Consider the following 21,490-nt stretch of genomic DNA (forward strand, 5'->3'; position numbering starts at 1 on the left):
CTCCCTTTTCACCAAAAATAAAAACGGTCTTGGGTTCAAACCTCCGTTGACAACAGTATCTAGAGGAAACTTTATAGCTTTTTGTTTTCAGTGTATTTATTTAAGATTTTTATGATGATCCATTTGATACTGGTGAGACTGGTTTTCCCTTTTACTGTAAGGATTTAGTTTCCATGAAATAATTTTAATTACTTTTAAAGTGGGACTTGATTATGCGGGGAATAAACCTATCAGGTAATCAAAAGTACAAGGGGTTTTGCTAAAAGGCAAAAATCCTGAAAGTGGTACACAAATGATTTAACTTTGAGAAAAAGACCTCACAACACTCTGTGAGGCACCTGAGATTTAGCCAGGAAGGGAGAGGGAGCCAGGATCCAAAGCCAAGTTTTCCAACTCCAAATACTGGTGCTTCTCAAACTTGACAGTAAGTACTAATCACTTGAAACAACAACAAAAAAAAACCCAAACCCGTTGCCGTCGAGTCGATTCGGATTCACAGCCACTCTACAGGACAGAGTAGAACTACCCTATAGGGTTTCCAAAGAGCACCTGGTGGATTTGAACTGCTGACCTTTTGATTAGCAGCCGATCTCCTAACCACTACACCACCTGGGTACAGATGCACATTTAGTAGGTCTGGCGTGGAGCCTGGGAGTCTGCATTTCCAAAAAGCTCCAGGTGAAACCGATGCTGCTGGTTTAAAAGCCCTGGGTGACGGATTACAATGACACCCTGGAACAGAGCTTGCAATGTCGCCAAGCGTCCTTAGCCCAAACTTCCGACCACACCTATCGTGATCTCGCGGCACAGGTGTGCAACTATGTCGTTCCCCAAAGCGCCTACCCTGACCAGCCTTGGCAAAGCGTCACTGACGAAAACCACCCCCTTCCTGCCAGTTAATCTCTCAGCGAACTACAGACCCGACCCCGCGACTCCGCCCTCTATACCCCGCCCACTATCCCCAACGCGTTTCGTCACGCAGTCGCACTCTGTCGCAGCCCTGTGACGTAACGCGTCTCCCCCGTGACCTCTCCAGACCACTCAGGCAAAAATGCCCTAGTTGACAGGCCGAGCGCGGGGCCGCGGCCCTGCCTCCCCTTTACCTGAAAGGGGCCGCCGGGCACCCGTGCGCAGCCGCCACAGTGGGCGAGCCACCGCCGCCCGGGCGCAACTCATCGTCGGGACAACAAAGCAACCGCGCCTCTGAGCTCGCCGGGCCACATGTGCCCTTGGCGCTGACTGATAACGCACGGGAGACGTAAGGACGACGCTGCCTGTCCTTGCACTGGTGGAAACGCCCTTGGTTCCCGCGCCCCATTCGATTGGTTGGAAACGGCCAATGAAAAGATGCTATTGGATGCAGTCACTATCTATCACTCAGGAGACGGGACTAGTCTTTGGGTTACTATGGAAATGGGAATGCGAAATTGCTCTTCGAAAGGATCAAGATCTCTCACCAAAGTTCCAGGGAAAGAAGACGGTGAGGGAATTATTTATTCACACATCTAGCCATAGTATTTTCTGCTTTACCAACGTGGAAGGGGATTTTTCTCTATTTGTATCCTACATCCACTTTAAAATATTAAAAGTTACATGCTGCAGTTAAATTCATCACGTGGTTGTCGCTAGGTGGTGGACTGACAACCGACTTAAAATTTCTCCGTTTTCTCTATCTTCAGATTTCTACAGAGAACATGTAGTCTTTCTCTGTCCACTTTAGTGTTGATATGAGTGTATATTGATGCAAAGGTTTTTTCTGGGTGGGGGCGGTTAGGAGATTTAGCAACATATTTTTTAAGGTCCATATGCATGGATACAGCAATCCTAATTCTCGGGATCTAGCCAACAGAAATTATTTCTCGGATGAGTAATGGTATATGAGGAGACCTGGTGGCACAGTGATTGAGTGCTTGGCTGGTACCATAAAGGTCGGTGTTTCAAACCCACCAGCCCTTCTGAGGCAGAAAGATGTGGCAGTCTGCTCTGTAAAGACTACAGCCTTGGAAACCCTATGGGGCAGTTCTACTCTGTTCTATAGGGTCGCTATAAGTCAAAATAGAAATGACAGCAGTGGATATGGGTGGGAACAGTGTTCCAGTTAACACACTGCAATAACTTAAACTTAGGATAAACTATATATATTTTAAACCCAAATTCTTAGTGCTAATCAGAGTGGTGTAACATTCTCATGTAAAACTACTGAGGGTAATCTAGGCCTCAGATGCCTTAAAATGTTCAAAACCTTTGCCATAATCCTGCTTCTAGGTCTCTGTCTGTAAGGAGAAAAATGCTGACAAAGATTTATGGATGTCCCAGTTATTTATTAGCAGGAAAAATAGGAAGCAAAATGTTAAGCAGCCAAACAAGGTGTATGTAAGTTTTTGTACGAGACTGACTTGATTTGTAAACTTTGAGTTAAAGCGCAATAAATAATATAAAAATAAAACTGCAACAACAACAGAAAATGTTAAGCAGCTAGGGAATTGTTAAAAAGCATGATGTTATGTCTACTGAAATGTTTATAAAGAACTTTTGATAACATGAGAAAACACTTATGTTAAGTAGAAAAAAAAAATGAGAACGCCAAATTCTTTCCTCCCTCTCTCCTTCTGTATTTTTATCTTAAAAGGAATTTTGCCAAGATTAATGGTGGATGGTGGATGCCCATGAATGGTGCTTATGAGTGATTTTTTTCTCTGTACTTTTCAATGTTTTCCATAATAAACATGTATTTTTATAATAAGAAAATTTCAAAAAAAGCATACTAATCCCTAATTCAGTCCTTAAAACTAAGTGAAATCTATGTATTTTCCCATTTTAAAGGTGATGGGACAGAGCCTTACACAGATGAAGACAACTATCCAAAGTCACACATTAGGCAGGTCACAAAGCCATTCCATGTCCCAAGCACATCCCACAGCACTAGAAAGGATATACAGCAGAAGGAACTTGCTAGTAAACCCACATGAGAACACACACACATACACACACATACAGTGGTGCAAAAGGCTAAGTGCTTGACTACTAACCAACAGGTTGGAGGTTCAAGTCCACCCAGAGCCCCATAGAAGAAAGTCCTGGGGATCTACTTCCCAAAAATCAGCCAATGAAAAACCCTATGGAGCACAGTTCTACTCTGACACACAGGGTCGCCATGTGTCAAAACTGACTTGATGGCAACTAGACTGGGCTGGATATAATAAAGAAGATATATTGAGAAGTTCTTTCTTCCCAGGGGTCAGACTTCTTGCCACCTTGGCAAAATTAATTGCTTTCTCTTCCAAAACTTATGCAACTGGGTAGCTGCAATCAGATTTGCCAACTTAAGAGTTAAAGCAAACTTAAGACTTGCTTGACTGGATTCTTCTCTTTGCTGGGATGAGAACATTTTTTGACTGTGAAAACCGGCAAGGCTGTCTTGGTAAAGAACAAGGACCTAATGCAGAATGGGGCAAAAAATAGAACTGTTTGCAGGAGTCTTTCAAATTCCAGCGCCCAGTGTTTTCAACAGGGGAAAAAAATGGAAACAATCTGAATTACTGGTCAGGGGTAAATGGTTATAGAGACACCATGGAATGCCATATTACCATTAAAAAGGATGAGGTTGTTGCTTATATGGAAAAACCCATTGCTGGCAAGTTGATTCTGACTCATGATGACTCTATAGGACAGGAAAGAACTGCCCCATAGGGTTTCCAAGGCAGTGGGTTTTTTAAATCTTTATGGAAGCAGACTGCCACATCTTTCTCCCACAGAGTGTCTGGTGAGTTTGAACTGCTGCCATTTCCGTTAGCAGCCAAGTGCTTAACCACTGCACCACAAGGGCTCTCCAAAAAGGGGGAAGAGCACAGAAATATATATTTCACACATACAACCACATAGGTATGTCTGCTTGAATATGTATTCAAATAATCTGGAAGAATGAAATATACAAATTGTCAACTGTGGTTCCCTCTAGAATGGGAGGGGAAGTACTAGAAATAATTTTGTTTTTTAAATTCATTTTAAACACACATACGCATACACCCCTTCCATCTCCTACAGAGCCAAGGAGTCTTAAAAGTACTCATCTGATGATGGCATTAAACATTCCTTTCTTCTCTTGGTGATTTGAGGTAACAGTAAAGAGCAATACAAACTGGTACCATTTTCCTTGATGACTTGATGGCTGACAAGAAGGCTCCGTGAATCCAAACACACACAGTCACATGTTAAAACCTTAAAGATACCATTTAATCAGTAGTTTTAATGCACATTTGTCAGCGACAGTTGCATTTTAAAAATCATACAAACATCACCTGAAGTTATTAAAGTTGTCAAAATATAGAAACACATTCAAGTAAGAGGTATGCAAATTAGTAGCATTTAACTAAAACAAATTAGTACATTTCACTATCAGTTTTATAACAGGAAAGAAAAAACGGCAATTTATTTTCACTGTTTCCATCACACACACACAGAATACTGTCTTCAAAAACATGTGAAGGTGAGAACATTTCATATATAGGAAGGCATTAGACAGAAATGCCAACAATTAGAATTTGTTTTTCAAGTGAGGATGGGATGAATTTTTGGTTACTTAAAATTCCATGACACCAGTTATTAGATTGAGAAACTCATAAGCCGTAACAAGATAGAGATTTCTTGAAAAAGTTTGTCAGTCTCACAAGTACAAAAATATCCCATGTTAATGCTACCCTTGTGGAAGAGCAAGAAAATGGCTCTCTGGCAAAGGGACAAGTACAGAGAAACTTGCAAGCTATGACAAGCTTGCTTTGATCCTTGGACCAAGGAGTCAGTCACTTTTGAGTAATGGGGAGTGGTAGGAATTATTCTTTCTAAAACCTGCCTCCAACTTTAAGTCCCAGCTACCCCCCAAGAAAAGTTTGGAGTAAATGAAAGGAAGAAAAATAATGGGACGAAGGCCCCAACGGTCTGTTGCAAAACCACAGTACTCTGATAAAGTTTTGAAGGTATTAAATGAAAACTGTTACATTTGACAATAACTTAGGCTTATATTAAAAGGTTCAGTGAGCTATCAATTTCAGGGAAGCCTATGCTGAGGTACTTATTGCACGTAGTTCTTACTGTAAAGGAAATTTTAAGACATACTCCACACGTTTTATAAAATAAAGCCATGGGCATTTAAAATGTTAAGTACAGGGAAACAAGCAGCCTTCAACATGTGGGTATGTCTATGTTAGAAACCAGTCTTAAATATAGTTTGCTACATTTTCACAGGCTGGACTAAAGAACAGGCTGAGCTGCAACTGGCATCCCAAAATACTTATGCATAGAAACCCACAGCTCAAATACTAACCAGCCCTTTCCAGCCTGGCCCTGAAATGTTAAGTGTCCTTCGGAGGTGAAGACCTCAATGCAGAAAAGGACGTGGCATCTGGAAGATCAAGAGACCAACCCTGACTCCTAATTTTGATGGCACAGGGTCCTCTGCTAAGTCTCCAGGACTCAGAAGGAGAAGGGAACCGAGGTTTGAGGACACCCAGCCCCCAAAGGCAATTTTCCCTGGAGTAATAAGGCTGCAGCCAATTGCCCAGGAAGTGAAGAAATCAAGGCTGCCAACCTGCAGCAATTCACTTCATCATAAGGCTTATTCTAGAGCATCCCAGAGCTGCTTATTTACAAAGCAAGGAACGGGATTTTTTCTCTCTCAAATTACTACCTAGTAGCTGAAATTACGCAACCATTCTCTCCATTTTCTCACTATCTGTCCCAAAGATCACGATTCAAGGATTTCTTTTCACTTAAAAAACCAAGTCTCATTTTCGGTCAACCAAATCATTCAAAAGAGTCCCTACTTCTTAAGGAACAGTCCTCAGCCTCACCCCGCGTAAGGAAGTAATCCAGCTTCATGAATGGATGACTCGAAAGTTCACTTTAAAGGACAGGACAAATACGCTTTTAAAAATGTAAAAGTCCTCTTCTCCTCCAGTTGTAAAGGCATAAGCCGCTTAGCAAATTAATTTTCAGCGCAGTCAATGACCCGTTGTTCTATAGGAAAAGACTTGGTTTTTAACCGCTTTTCTTCTAAGTCACCAAAGCCCTAACATAGGGATGGGGTTATGGGAAACGTGGCCACCACTGCTGCACGTGTGGAGCCCCAGGCAGGAAAAGCCTAAACTCTAGAAAATATAGATGAAAATTTCTGTTCAAAACTCAGGTGGGCTTTGAAAACTTGGCAGAGTGCTAGGTCAGCCCAGGAGCAAAACATGTCAGCGTCTTCGGCATCAGTCCAGTTGCTCCCTCATATCCTTTTGGGCTTCTGTTAGTTTCTGGATTAAATAACGCTTGTCACGACTTTCCTAAAAAAAGAAATGAGTTGGAAAATACATTCACTATATTTGGAAGCAAAGGGCATTATTTTCTTCCTAGTAAATTACAGGTAATTCTATTAGACTCGGGGCTAAGGATTCTAACCACTGGACTTTTCATAATAAGGGTCCAAACTGGTTTGCCTCTTTCATCCTTGTTTCTCACAACTCCTTCTCCACTCAGCAACTGATAATCTTTTAAGAATATACCTCAAGAATGGGAGAAAATATTTGGGAACCATATATCTGATAACGGTTTAATATCCAGAAGATAAAAAAGACTCCTACAACTCAACAACAAAAAAGACAAAAACCCAATTTAAAGATAGGCAAAGGACTTGAATTGACATTTTCACCAAAGTAGATACAAAAATGGCCAATGAGCTACATGAAAAGATGGTCAACAATGAGTTATTTTGGGAAATGTACATCAAAACCACAACGACATACCACTTCACCCCCTCTAAGATGGCTATGATCAGAAAAATGGAAAATAACAATTGTTGGCAAGGACACTGAGAAACTTTGTGGGTAGGATTTTAAAATGGTCCAGCCACTGTGGAAAACAATGTGGCAGTTCCTCAAAAAGTTGAATATAGAATTACCATATGATCCAGCAATTCCACTCCTAGGCATATACCCAGAAGAACTGAAAGCAAGAATGCAAACAGATGCTTGTATACCAACGCGGCACTATTCACAACACCCAAAAGGTAGAAACAACCCCAGTGTTCAGCAACAGAAGAATGGGTAAACAAAATGTGGTATATACATGCAATGGAATATTATTCCGCTATAAAGAGAAATGAAGTCCTGATACATGCTACAACACGGGTGAACCTTGGAAACATTATGCTAAGTAAAATAAGTCAGTCATAAAAGGACAAATATTGCATGATACCACTTATATGAAATATCTCGGAAGGCAAATGCATAGAGACCACCGCTCATTAGTGGTTACCAGGACTGGGTGAGAGAGGGAATGAGGAGGTATTGTTTAAAGGGCAATGGGTTTCTAATAAGGGTGAGGAAAAACTCTGGTAACAATGGTGATAGTTATACAACAAGGTGAAAGTAATTAATGTCACTCAGTTGTACTCTAAAAAGCGTTGAAAGTGCAAATATTTTTTATATATATATTTTACCAAAATAAAAAATTTTTTTAAAGTAAATAAAGTGTGAGGTATCAATTTAAAACCTTCCAATGGCTTCCTTCACATTGACAGTGAAATCCAAACTTCTTACCAGAGCCCTCATGCTATATAACCCAAACCAAACTCATTGCCGTCGAGTCAATTCTGACTCAGCGACCCTAAAGGATAGAGTAGACCTGCCCCATAGAGTTTCCAAGGAGCGACTGGTGGATTTTAACTGCCGACCTTCTGGTTAGCAGCCATAGCTCTTAACCACTACACCACCAGGGTATGGCCCAGCTGATGTTCCAATACCGTCTTGCCTCATTCACCCACTTCCAGCAGCCCTACCCTTCCTTCTCATCCCTTATCCCTTGTTGCACTCTCTGCTTGTTACTCTCATCCCAAGACCTCCAGCAACCAGCTCCTTCTCATCACTCACATCTTAGCCCAGATGTCACCTCCGCAAAGAGGCCTTCCCTGGCCACCCACCTACAGTAGCAGAGGGCCCACTTGTCACTCTAACAACCTTGATTTTAATATCTTCACAGCAATGGTTATTACTGGGATTGATGTTATTCCTTTAACTCACCATTGGATCCCAGCACCCAGCACAGTACAGGGTGTAAAGTAGGTGCTTTATATATATGTTGAAGGAATGGATGAGTGAGCAAATGAATGAATGAACCTGGGGAGGGCCTGGTGGCAGAGCTTTGGTAAGGTGGTGATGAGAGGACCTCAGCAATTTCATCTCCTCCCTGAGAGAAGTACCACTTTCCCTATGGCGTCCTGGGCAAATGCCCCCTTGCCATGACCCCATAACCCTGCTCCCTTACCAGGGACAGCTGCTCTCGGAGCTGGATGACCACCTGCTTGTGAGCTCCTGCCAGGGCGATGAAGTAGAACATGACGAGGCTGTGGCACAAGGTGGAGAGATTAGCAGTGAGTTTGCATGACTCGAATGCCAGCAGAAAAACAACCCAACACATTTTGCCTGGAATGATTTTTTAAAAGAAAAAAGAAAGCCCTCACTTCCCCCAAGCAGAGAGTATCAGAAACAGCCCATATTGTCTTGCTTGTCTCCCCTTCATTCACCCACCAATTTTTTTTTTTGCCAAATCTGTATTTGGCAGTGGCAAGAGAGTCTGATTTCTACTTAGCTTTTAATGCCACAAGTTGCTGATGTTCCCCTGGCACATGCAAAAGGATAGGGAGAGGAGAAAGTCAGCTCAGTGTGTCTGCAACTGGCTATGGAAGATCATTGTGGACCATCTCTGGCCTCAGTTTCCTCATCTGTAAAGTGTGGGCAATACAGTTAAACCCAAAAAGAGCAAGGCTCAGTATCCATAAGACAATTTTAGGTAAAAACAACTGGCAATTGGTTCCTGTCTTCTGTCCAGCCCCAGATCTCAAATGGGGGGGTAGCTGAAGTTATAGTCTTTGGGGAAGTGGGCCAAGTGGAGTGGAGCACAAGCCCCAAGGAAAACAGCAGGTGGCCTCCTTTAATAAAGGGAAGGTGGTTTCCTGTGTCCCTAGGATTCTACCCGTCCAGTCTCCCAGATGGGCCTGACAAAATGAGGACCAAGTAACCAGGAGAGTCCTGGAATTACCAACATCAGTGACACTCTCCTGGAAGTCCCCACAAACTACAGGACAAGAATGGTCCCCAGAGATACGGAAGCCAGATCAGATAATCACCACCAGGTGGGGCGGGCCAAATTAAAGCTGGGGTGAGCAGCTGGATCCCTGGATCCTTGGAATTCCAGGCTGATTAGCTGTACAGTTTCCCCAAGTCATTTTATTAGTCTTGCCAAAAAGTATCTTGCATTATAAGTTTGAATTTTTTTGTCCCATTCTTGCATTATGGTGAGGTTTTACAATAATATCTACATCATCACACTGTAATTGTGATGGTCTCATGAGTTAATAACACATTTAAGGAATTTGGAGCAATACCTAGCACACAGTAAGCACTCAATCCACATTCGTGATTAGTATTAACGGATCCCTGGGTGGCACAAACAGTTAAGCGCTCAACTAGTAGCCAAAAGGTTGGGGGTTTGAACCCACCCAGAGGTGTCTGGGAGGAAAGGCCTGGCAATCTGCTTCCGAAAAGTGACACAGCCTCGAAAACCAGAGGGAGCAGTTCTACTCTGTACCCAAGGGGTGGCCATGAGTCAGAATCAACTTTATGGCAATTAACAACATTATTATAACACTCAAAATGACTCACTGTGTACAGCAAAGACCCTCATGATGCTCGTATACAAACCCAAACCAAACTCACTGCTGTCAAGTCAATTCCGACTCATAGTTTCCAAGGCTGTAAATCTTTACAGAAGCAGGCTGCCACATCTTTCTCCAACAGAGCAGCTAGTAAGTTCAAACCATCATTCACACCGACAGTCATTTACTGGGGCAGCACTTTTCACAGGTTATCCCATTTCTCCCCACAAGCCTCCGAGCCATGCACCATTCTCATCCCTATTTTCCAGGTAAGAAGACTGAAAGAATATGTGATGGCCCAAGCCAACGCAGCTTAAAAGTGACAGAGCCTGGCTTCAAGCCCATGGTCCTAATCCAGTGCTCTTCTCCTGCCCAGGTAATCAGTCCTTTTTTACAAAAAGCAAGAGGTTTTGTGAACAGTCAGTAATATTAATAAAAAAAAAAAAACAAAAAACCCAGCTGCCACTGCGTTGACTCAGACTCACGGTGATTCCACGTGCTTCGGGGCAGAGCTGTGCTCCGTGGGGTTTTCAATGGCTGTGACCTTTTGGAAGCAGATTGCCAGGACTTTCTTCTGAGACACCTCTGAGTAGACTCGAACCTTTCAATTAGCAGCCAAGTGCATTAACTGTTCGCACCACCCAATAAGAGATAATGTTTATTGGCTTCGGGCTAATTGCCTTACATGTGTGATCTTCTCAAATCTGCTCAATGACCTTCTTAGACAGCTACTATTATGATGTCCACTTAGAGACGGGGAAAGTGAGGCTCAGAGAGGTTCAGTGATACAGCAAGTGTGACAGGGGCCCCATTCCCCAGTGGAGATGAGCCCGCATGCTCTAGTGGGAAATACTCACTGGTCCGGGTGGTCCTGACTTACCAGATGATCATGAAGAAAGGGACTGCAAAGGCCTCTGACGTGATGTGGTGGATCAGGGACTGCAGTGAGCTGGGGAAGGTGCTTACTGTCTTAGGCATGACCTCCCAGGTGGTGTTGAACTTGGTGAACGGCCCACAGGCTTTGGAGGAAGGGATGCTGCCAGGACACAGACCAAGGGGCTCAGGGCGGGTGGCACAGGCCAAGCCTCCCTTCTCTGCAGGACCAGAAAGCTTTGCTAGCAGCAGCCTAGAGGAATCACCTGACCGCATGGGCCTCCCGGAGTATTCTGGTCAAAAATGCCTCCCCTGGATTTCATCAGGTGTCTAGAGCCAACTTCCAGTGTACGGAAAACCCAATGGATAGAGGAACAAGTTAAATGACACTGTAAGGAAGTCATCAGACATATCTAGGATGTGGAGATTCTGTTCTCTAATCTCTTAGAGATGAGGGAACTGGACTGGACTCTTTGAAAACAAATCAAAAATTAAAACACCACTGAAGAGATATAATAATCAAAAGCAATGGTGAACCTTAAGGATCTTCATTTAAAAAAAAAAAAGGTTATAAAAGACTATCTTGGGACAACTGGAGAAATTTGACAAGGGCAGGATGTTGGGTTAATATTAGTATTAATTATCTTAGCTGTGATCATATTATTGTGGGTACACATGAAGGGCAGCGTCCATATTCTCAGGAGTTGTATGCTCACACGTTTAGGGATGAAATGTCATGATACCTAAAGCTTAATTTCAAATGGTTCATCCCCCCAAAAAAAGTGTACATAGAGAGATAAAACACACGTGGCAAAACGTTAGTAATCGGAATGTCCTATTGAAGGGTATATGATTATCCATTGCTGCTATTTTTCATCTTTCCAATGGATTTGAAACTTTTTGAGATAAAAAGTAGGGAAAAATTATAATGAAAAAAAAGAAAAGAAAATTAAGGCCTAAAAAGAATTGCCTGAATTCACATCACAAAGATTCGTGTGTAAGATTTTCCATGGCAGCCCTCTTTGTGGGGATAAAAATAAATCCCTAGAAACAACCTTTCCGAATGTTTGTTAAGGAAATGAGTGAACGATTTATGGGTCATTCATACAATGGAATGAGAAAGAGTCACAGAGAGAAGAGAGAGAGACAGACAGATATGAAGAGATGACTGTTTCTCTGAGGGGAACTCAGTGGCTGAGAAATATGATTAGAAAATGAATCTTCACCATACACTCTTATATACCTTCTGAATTTTGTGCCATGGGAATGTATTTCTTACTTAAAGAATATTTTCAAAGGTTGAGACAGTTCTGTAGGTACTAGCATGGAAAGAGGTACCAAAAAAAACACCAAACCCATTGCCATCAATTTCATTCTGACTCATAGCGACCCTAAAGGACAGAGTACAACTGCCCCGTAGAGTTTCCAAGGAGCACCTGGTGGATTCGAACTGCCAGCCTTTTGGTTAGCAACCGAGCTCTTAACCACTACACCACCAGGGTTTCTAAAGAAGGTACAAAGCATAAAATTAAGAGAAAAAAAAAAAGTTGTCAAACAGAATTACAGTGTTATCCCATACGTATTTTTTAAAAAACATAGATACATTTTGCATAATGAGTTTCTGGAAGTTTTCATAAGAAAATGTTAATGTCATCTCCAGAGAGTAGGATTAAGAGGTGACGATAAGAGGTAATTTACTCTCTTCAATTTATACCCTTCCATACCATTTGAAACCCTATGGGGCATTGCATAGGTCGTTATGAGTCGGAATCGACTCGATAGCACTGTTTTTTTTTTTTTTTAATACCATTTGAACTTTTTTATATAACACATATTACCAAAACCCAAACTACACCACCAGGGTTTCCTACCCTGGTATTACCCAAACAATACAAAATACAAAATATTACCAAAACAATATAAAATACATAGAATCATATTTGTTTAAAAAAAAAAAATCTGTGAGAGGGATTCAAAGCTCCAAGCTTTCAACTTTAAAGATGAAGAAATGGAGTTTCATGAGTGTGTAAGTCAGGAGTTGGCAAAGTATGGGCCATGGGCCAAATCTGGCCGTCTATCTGTTTTTATGAAGTTTTATTGGAATACAGCCACACCCACTCATCTACATATTAACTATCACTGGAGTTTGAACCCTCAACTTCTGATCCTTAGTCTACTGTCCTTTCTGCTCTTCCCAAATTCCATACTAGACCCTAAATTCCATGTGCCACATCTTAATAGTTTTTATACCTTAGCATCTATAGCACACTCCTTGGCACATAAAAGGCATTTAGTAACCTTTTGATGGGTACAAAACTCTCTCAACCAATATGGGTGATTTCCTGCTTCTTTTTGCTTTTTCCTATACTCCAAATCTTCTGCAATGACCGTGTATTATTCTGATAATCAAAAACAAAGAAACAATCCGAAAGGGGACTAGAAAGGAAGTTCTAGGAAAAAGGGGTACAGTAAGAAAGACCCAACTCACAAAAAATGATGGCAGCACTGTAAGCCCAAGTTCCAGAAGGAGACCAAGACGTTCCAATGTCTAGAAGGAGATTCTGAAACAAAGGTGTGTCTGGCGAAGCCAGGAGTGCCTTGTCTTACCTCTGTGGGCAGAATGATGCGAGGAAAACCAATAAAGAATGCAATGAACTCTTTAATGTAAACGAGGGACATGTTGAGAAGCAAAGCAAGGTTCTAGAAAACAAAACTGTGCTTACCGTGCCATGCTGATTGTTAGTGGTATTATGGCCAAACACAGCCCAATCAACAACACCAACAGGAAGAAGAAATTAGAATTGGATGCTCGGAACTGCCTCGGAGAGGGTCTACAGGTATAAATAAGGCTCATCTAAGGGGGGAGAAAGAGAAAAGAAATCAAGAGAAATGAGCAGAGCCTCCAAGAGGACTGGAACACACTCATGCCTTACAGGTGAGAATGTAGATTGGTATAACCTTTCTAGAGGGTAGTCCAGCAATACAGGTCAAAATGAAAAATGCCTAACCCAGACCCCAACTTTGGGGGATTCCTCCTGAGGAAACAATAGGAAAAATGGGCCAAATATATGTATATGGATATTTACTCCTGCAGTTGTTGATTAACAGAATAATTGGAAGCAATCAATAAGGTGATTGCTAGCTATCAATAGGGTGTTTATTAAAGGTAAAGTTACATCCATACAGTATAATATGATGTAGCCTTTAGGAAAGATGAGAGCTTTATGTACTCAAGTAGCACTATGAGATGAAAAGGATGGATATCATAAGTTATGGCGTGATTCCATTTAAGTTAAAAAATAGTGTTTATTTTTTATACTATTAAGATTATAGCCTTGGAAGCCCGGTGAGGCAGTTCCACTCTGACCCGTAGGGTCTCTATGAGTTGGAATCCACTCAAGGGCAATGTTTTTTTTTTTTTAAATACTTTTCACATACCTATTTTAATGCAAATAAGGGGTATCTTTTACATTTGTTTGCCAACCACGCCCTTCCCCTGAGGTATTTTCACAAGCACTGCTCTGCCAGTTTTTTTTACATGTTGCTCTAAAAAAGAAATTGAGCATAGCGCATTTAAGAAAATACCTGGGAAGAGGGGGAGGAGGGCGTGGTTGGCAAACATAGAAGGTGCATATTATTATTTGCGTAAAAACATAGGTATATTAAAAATGAATATGTCCATTGAGGGGAAAAAAAGACTTGAAGGAAATATCAAAGGGGGGGGAATGGATATAGAAACAGGTGTAAAATTTCTCCCTAATATTTAAAAAGTAATGTTACTTGGAATATGCATCAAACTCTTCTGACATCAGCAGCTGCCAGACCATCTTGAGGGTGGAGGACACAAAGTATTAATGGGTCACTTATTTATTTTTTTTTAGTGGGTCACTTCCCCCAGTAAGCACTCATTCAGGCACACTGCCTAGGGCCCATAAGCTGTTCAAAGGCCTACAGAAGTGACCAAACCAAAAACCAAACCCACTGCTGCTGAGTCGATTCTGACTCACAGCAACCCTGTAGGACAGAGTAGAACTGCCCCATAGGGTTTCCAAGGCTGTCACCTTTATGGAAGCAGGCTGCCATATCTTTCTCTGGTGGAGCGGCTGGTGGGTTCAAACTGCCAACCTTTCAGTTAGCAGCTGAGCGCTTAACCACTGTGCCACCAGGGCTCCTTACACAAATGAAGACCTGAAAATAAACGTACTGGCTCCAAAGTCCAAACAGAAAACTGCAAAATCAAAATTAATAAACACTGCGTTAAATATCACCAAAATGTACCACTGGCAACTGATCGACTATGACTCAACTCTTAGACAGTTGCATATAAACACAACATTTAAATCACAGGAACGAGACAATTCTTAACAAAACTCTCATATTATAAAAAATGCCCCAATCCACTCAAAGCCATTTTTTCCAGAGTAAAATATGTATTAAATTAAAGGATGATATGAGTTAAGTCTGACACATCTGACAGGATATGGGGTGGGCTCCAAACATATGAGTGCCTGATGCCTTGGAAGGTCAAGAATGGTGCAGGGTATCAGCCCCCACCCCTGTCTCCCCTTACCTTTTTCACATAAAAGATGATAATGAATTTCACAGTTGCAATTGCAGGAATAAGAGGGGAGAAAAAGGCTCCGATCCAGCAAATGGTTTGCCCATAAACAATCCCCAGAACATTATCAGGAATGGCAAATTCCTGCTGCCCCCAGCACTGAATCACCTTCCATGAGGAACAGTAGGTCACCAGGAGCCTGGAAACAAACAGGAAAACTGCTCACCTGGACTGTCAGTGTCTGCCAAAGCCCCAGAACCAAGTCCACAAAATCAGGGCCATTTCCTCACATATTCCTCAGGGAAACTGGTTAGTCAGATGTCTTGAGGATGCAGCCTATAGTGATCTCTGGAATCATTCAGACCAGGGTCCTAGCCTTGGTTCCACAACTTATTGGCTAAATAAACTTAGACAAGTTCCTTGACCTTTTTGAGCCTCATTTTTCTCATTGGGAATGTTGGTAGATTATAATGCAACCGACTTCAAAGGGTTGTAGTGGGAACAAGTGATATGGGCAGCCTGTGGGGTCCGGCTTGCCACTCAGCACTAAGAGTACCACGTACCCGCACAGAAAGTGGCTTACAAAGACCCATTACCCCGCAGTTCCACTTTCTGGACCCTAGAAGCTTCCTACAGAAACCCTAAGCCCAGGGGCCTGAGATAAACATACACAGTTGGTCGCTATAACGTTGTCATGTATTAGCAAAGACACTGCAGACAACCTGCATGTCCACCGGTAGGGGCCTTGGGTAAGTGGAAGATTACACAGTTCTTAAAAATGAATGAGGAAAAGTCATGGGTTCTGACATGGAAAGTTGTTCACGATACTTTGTATGAGAAAAAACAGAAAGGTAAGCTGCACACAACGTGCATTTACGCGATTACACTTATGGGGGGAGAAACACTTTAAAACCAAACTGTGCATTTGCTTACATGTGTACTGATGGAAATACATGTTTTTTTTTTGTTTTTGTCTTTTTTTAAGGATGGCTAGATCTACTCCAAAGGGTTAACAATGGCTACCTCTGAGGAGTGGAGAGAGACCGTGGGGTTAGGTGGTTGGGTAACAAAAGAAACCGCTCGCTCTTCTCCAGACTTCTGTATTTTTCTCTAAATCTTCTAAAAATTTTTTTAACAACATGTATTCATGACACACTTGTGCCATTTTTTAAAAGAACTGTTCCTTTTTTAACATTTATTTTTAAAGGCTTACTGGACCTCTGGCATAACCCGTTGGCTCTCAGTCAATTCTGACTTCTAGCAAGCGGCCTGGGTAATCTGTACAATACATGTGGGTGATAAAGTGAACAGAGTTTCATTCAGACTCAAGGGGCTGCTGAGAATAGTAATAATAATGATGATAGACATGATAGTGACCATGAACATTTTGTTTAGTGCTTACTGTTTGCCACGGGGCAATCGTGGTTCCACGTGGGAGACCCAGGTTTGATCCCTGGCCAATGCACCTCATTCGCAGCTGCCACCTGTCTGTCAGTGGATGCTTATGTGTTGCTGTGATGCTGAGCAGGTTTCAGCAGAGCTGCCAGACTAAAACAGACTAGGAGGAAAGGCCTGGCAACCTAATTCTGAAAATCAGTCAATGAAAACCCTACGGATCACAACAGCCTGATCTGTAATCAATCACGAGGGTGGTGCAGGACCAGGCAGCGTTTCATTCCCCTGTGCATGGGGTCAACACGAGTTGGGGGCTGACCCCACAGCAGCTAACAATATGTGCCAGTAAGTGTTCTTAGTACTTTATCCGCATCGTCTCATTTAATCCTCACAATCTCATTAAATGATTAATCCTCTCATGACTTAGGTACTACTACTACTATCACCCCCATTTTATGGATGAGAAAACAGGCACAGAGCTTAAATCACTGGTCCAAGGGTACATGACTAACAAGCAGTAGTGCTGGGGCTTGAACCCAGATCAGGGAACATGGCATCCGCTGCAGCAACCTGGAGGGTCTACCCAGCCAGGCCCATGACGAATGGCGGGAAGGCAGGCAGTCTTCCCCATGGCGGCCCTGAGAAAATCAGCACCATTTCCGCTCTTCAGTCTGCCTTTTAAGATGGAGCAGTGAGCGGGCTACGAGGTGGATGGCCTGGAGCCACTCAAAGTCACCAGTGGGGAGTGGCTGTGATGGGGGGTAAGGGGTACATCCTTCGCACTTACTTTCTAGGAAAATCCACAAAAAGTGTCACAGCCAAGATGATGATGAGGTCGAAGATCATTAGCTTGTACATTTCCTGCCCAACTTGGGTCTCCCAGCACTGAAACCAAAGAGAGCAAGAGAAACTGGGAAGCCGGACTTGCAGCAGAGAAAGCCAGGCTTTTGGACTCCTTCCAACACTCTTTCCATTCCCAGATCTGCTGCCTCTGGTTAGGGCATCAGCTGACGTTCCTCTGAGCTTGGGCACAGGCTTTGGTTTTTAAGCCCCTACAAGTGGAGATGCTGGGATTCAAACCCATGAAGCTGTCCTCCACAATCATTTGTCCAGCAGGGGGCTCCCATCCCTGCAGCCTTACCGGGTAGAGTTTCTGGTTGTAACCACAGAGTTCACAGGTGTAGTTATCACAGGATGTAATCTTGGACCCCAGGGTGAACACCAGCACACAGATGGTTGCCAGTCGCATAAAGACACACCTTCAGGGAAGAGAGGGAGGAAAGAAAAAGGGAGGAGGAGGCTCTCAGGGCAGGCTGGCCCCTCAGAACTAGAGATAGAGATAGGAGGTACTGCCTTTTTTTAAACACAAACCCACACCACTGGTCATTTCTTTCATCACTAAGCATGGGGCCACCTGACATTATGTGCCTCCTGGTAGGATGCCACAGGAGGTACACTGCATTACCAATGAGATTTCCAGAACTAAAGATCTGAAATGGAATCTAACAGAAACTTCTAACACTACACAGTAGCTTACTGGGAACATGGGGGATAGAAAAACAAACATATCACAAAGAAGCAATGAACTAAATTCAGAATAGGGGACATTCTACAGGACAAATGACCCAGTGCCTCCCGCAAATCAAAGGCATATCTAAAGAGGAGGAGGAATTCTTAAAGAATAAAAGGGATTTAAGAGACTTAAGAACCAAATGCAATGTGTGGACTTTGCTCCAGTTCAAACTCTCCAGTTCAACACCGTCCTCACCTGGTCTCCCTCACTCATTTGTGCTAATTTCCCAGACCCTGCATTACACTGTTCATTTCTGGCATCTTCAAAACAATCCTTCTCCCGGGGCCCCATCCTTTGACTTCAGCTGTCAATGTGCAAATTCATGGACCAAAAAGAGATTTCACTGTGTGTACAAACTCTGATTCATACATTGGGGTCAAGAAGGGTTCTTGGCTCAGCAGGAAAATGTTCCACAATTGATTAGCAATGTCTGTCATGGACAAGGGAGAAGACAGGTGGTGGTCGGCTTAATGTGTTTGCTATCCTTGAGTCAGGCATTACCTAAGGATTGTCAGCCGGATCTCAAAGCCTGGGGAATAATCCTCATAGTGGATGATCTTAGCAAAGATCACTGGAGTGATAAAATTGGCTAACGTGATCACAATAGATGGCAGATACAGTATCAGGAGGTTCTCTCCAAAAACCATCTTGTCAATCTCCTAGGAAGGTAACAAAATTTATTGGTCAGGAGTATGTAATAAGTGAGGCTGCATCACAAATAAAATGAACTTACGAGAACTCAATCCTACACATTTGGCAAGCACACAAAACAAGACACATCTGTTATTCAACATAAACAATGGTTTATGTTATTAAACATAAGCTATTTCCTGAATGTAATTTATGACACTGAACTGTACACTTAAAAATGGTTAAAATGGCAATTTTTTTTGTTATATTTACTACAACAAAATTTTTTTCTAAAGCCATCTCCTTCCTTGGATGTTCAAACAGAGGAACCATGATCTAGTACCATGCTGGAAGAAAAATTAGCTCTATTGGATTTATTAAAGTGAAATATAAAAACTTCATGTATTCTGTATCAATGGGCAATTTAAAAAATATTTTTAAGCCCTGTTTCTGAAAGGTCACAGCTAAGAAAATTCTACTGAGTCCGTTCTACTCTGCAAGACATGGGATAGGTCACCATGAGTTGAGACTGACTTGACAGCAACTGGTTTGATTAGTATTAATTCACTTATAAGGAGTCCTGTTGGCCTAATGGTTTAGTGCTCAGCTGCTAACTGGAAGGTTGACAGTTTGAACTCAGCAGCTTTGAAGGAGAAAGACCTGGCAACCTGCTCCAGTAAAGAATACAGCCTAGAAAACCCTATGGGGCAGTTCTAATCCATCACATGGGGTTGCTAGGAGTCAAAATTGACTCAGAGACACCTAATAATAGCAACAATAACTCACTGACAATAGCCATTCTCTCCTTCTTTTACTATGTAGCTACATATACACTTATCCACCATAAAGACTAAATTTCCTGGCCTCCCTTGTAGCTAGGTACAGCTATGTGACTAAATTCTGGCCAAAGGGACGAGTGGAAGTTATAAGCGCAACTTCCAGGTCATGTCCTTAAAGGTAAGGGCCATGCCCTCCCTCTTCCTTTCTATGTACAATGTGTACATGGTGGTGAGCTATCTTGTTATCATACAGAAGGGGGCCATTCTTAAGGATGGCAGACTCGTAAGATAGAAGGAGCCTGGGCCACGGATGACTGATTTTATGAGGCAGAGCCACTAGATGAAAATGGATTTTTAAAACCACTGTTATTTTAGGTAAATTGAGGCCCCAGCTAATAAGTAGAAGAGTCAGGAATTAAATTCAGGAAGTCTGGCTCCAGAGCCAGAATGCTAACAACTGTCATATTGTGAATTCCAGGAGGAAGAGGCATCTCAAATCTGTTTTGGATATTTTTTTATTTTTCTTAAAAGTGGAAATTTATTATCTCTGATTTTTAGGTCTCTGTCATATCAGCCAAACTTGTATCACCATATAAAACCCCAAACCAAATCCAGTGCCGTCGAGTCGATTCCGACTCATAGCAACCCTATAGGACAGAGTAGAACTGCCCCATAGAGTTTCCAAAGAGCGCCTGGCGGATTCGAAGTGCCGACCCTTTGGTTAGCAGCTGTAGCACTTAACCACTATCGCCATATATATAACAGAAATAATGATGGCGCCTACTTCACAGCTTTTCAATGCCCAACCAGAAGAAAAGTTAATTTTCACTGAGTACTTACTTTTTTCATGTGTTCTTGTGAAAATATAGTTGCTCTATAGATTGCATAAAAGCAGGCGGCTAAAACAGCCAGAACAATGCAGTTCAAAAACAGTCTCAAAGAGTAAATCCGTATTGTTTCTTCTGAGGTCCTTTCTGCTATCTTCTGCCGTATTCTCTCTTCCTCCAAGTCTGCCTGGGGACCAAAGAAAACTCAGTGAGCACTGGGATGGAGGGATCGGGGTGAAATTAGTGATTTACTGTATCCCTCCTCATTCATCTTTTAAGATTTACCTTAAATATTCACCTTCCCCAAGATGCCTTTGTAGTTCTCATGTCTCCTAAAGGCTCAAGTCAAGGTAGAGCCTCCTACTTAAGACTGCAATTAGATCTGCGAATAAATGTGAACTATAACCTATTCATGGCATTATTTATACACAGTATACGTAGTTTCTTTAAACAGCATATGAGCGGTTGATTTTTTGTTTTTTTTCCTAACCCAATTTGGGAGTCTCTTTTTAATGGGAGAATTTAATCTATTCACATTTAACGTAGCAAATAATACATTTGATTTTATTCTTTTCATCTTTATTAAGGCTTTGACTTATTGTCCTCTCCCTTATTTTTTTTTTTTTGGTCGGTTTGACCAAGAAGTTATTTATTACTCATTTTCTTATTAATTTGAAAATTCTACTGTTTTTTTTTTTTTTAATATTCTCTCCATTCTACCCAATCATCACAGCATTCCCTCTTGAGTCCTATTTCTCCTAATATCAGCAATGTTTATGACTGGTTCTCATCAGGTGGAAAATAACAGTATAAAATGAGAGAGGGTGGCGGGAAGACACCATCTCCTTCCACCCACTATGGAGTTCCTACCTCCCTTCCCAGTCCTACCTAGTTCCCAGACCTACCATCATGCTTTGGGCTTTGGTGAACAACCCCAACAAGTTGTTCCCTACAAAAAGTTCTTGAAAACTTGTTAGTTGCCATTGAGTCGATTCTGATTCATGGCAACCCCATGCATTACAGACTAGAACTGATCCATAGGGTTTTCTTGACTGAAATCTTAATGGTAGCAGATCATCAAGCTTACCTTTCAAGGTACTTCTGGGTGGGTTCAAACTACCAACCTTTAAGTTGGCAGTTGAGTGCAAACAGTTTGCATTACCC

At 42.1% G+C, this 21,490-nt stretch overlaps 2 protein-coding genes across 5 annotated transcripts in view; both read right to left on the reverse strand.

The window, feature by feature from the left end:
* Positions 1-1,263, reverse strand: part of COQ7 (coenzyme Q7, hydroxylase) — a 32,314-nt gene extending 31,051 nt beyond the window's left edge. For both annotated transcript variants that reach the window (XM_049903741.1, XM_049903740.1), the window contains exon 1: positions 1,104-1,263. In XM_049903741.1, the coding sequence (XP_049759698.1) occupies positions 1,104-1,176 (73 nt within the window). In that variant the 5' untranslated portion in view covers positions 1,177-1,263. The remainder of the gene's footprint in view (positions 1-1,103) is intronic.
* Positions 1,264-5,746: 4,483 nt separating this feature from the next.
* Positions 5,747-21,490, reverse strand: part of TMC7 (transmembrane channel like 7) — a 66,220-nt gene continuing 50,476 nt past the window's right edge. For 2 of the 3 annotated variants that reach the window (XM_049903736.1, XM_049903739.1), the window contains exons 8-16: positions 20,340-20,513; positions 18,592-18,749; positions 17,659-17,776; positions 17,305-17,402; positions 15,135-15,321; positions 13,288-13,418; positions 10,572-10,727; positions 8,302-8,380; positions 5,747-6,323 (exon numbers count right to left, since the gene is read on the reverse strand). In XM_049903736.1, coding sequence (XP_049759693.1) covers positions 6,249-6,323; positions 8,302-8,380; positions 10,572-10,727; positions 13,288-13,418; positions 15,135-15,321; positions 17,305-17,402; positions 17,659-17,776; positions 18,592-18,749; positions 20,340-20,513 — 1,176 coding nt within the window. In that variant the 3' untranslated portion in view covers positions 5,747-6,248. Of the gene's footprint in view, positions 6,324-8,301; positions 8,381-8,450; positions 8,759-10,571; positions 10,728-13,287; positions 13,419-15,134; positions 15,322-17,304; positions 17,403-17,658; positions 17,777-18,591; positions 18,750-20,339; positions 20,514-21,490 lie in introns of those variants that run through there. The other variant, XM_049903738.1, reaches the window with a different exon arrangement.

This window comes from Elephas maximus, chromosome 12 (assembly GCF_024166365.1).
Source record: "Elephas maximus indicus isolate mEleMax1 chromosome 12, mEleMax1 primary haplotype, whole genome shotgun sequence".
Taxonomy (NCBI): Eukaryota; Metazoa; Chordata; class Mammalia; order Proboscidea; family Elephantidae; genus Elephas; species Elephas maximus.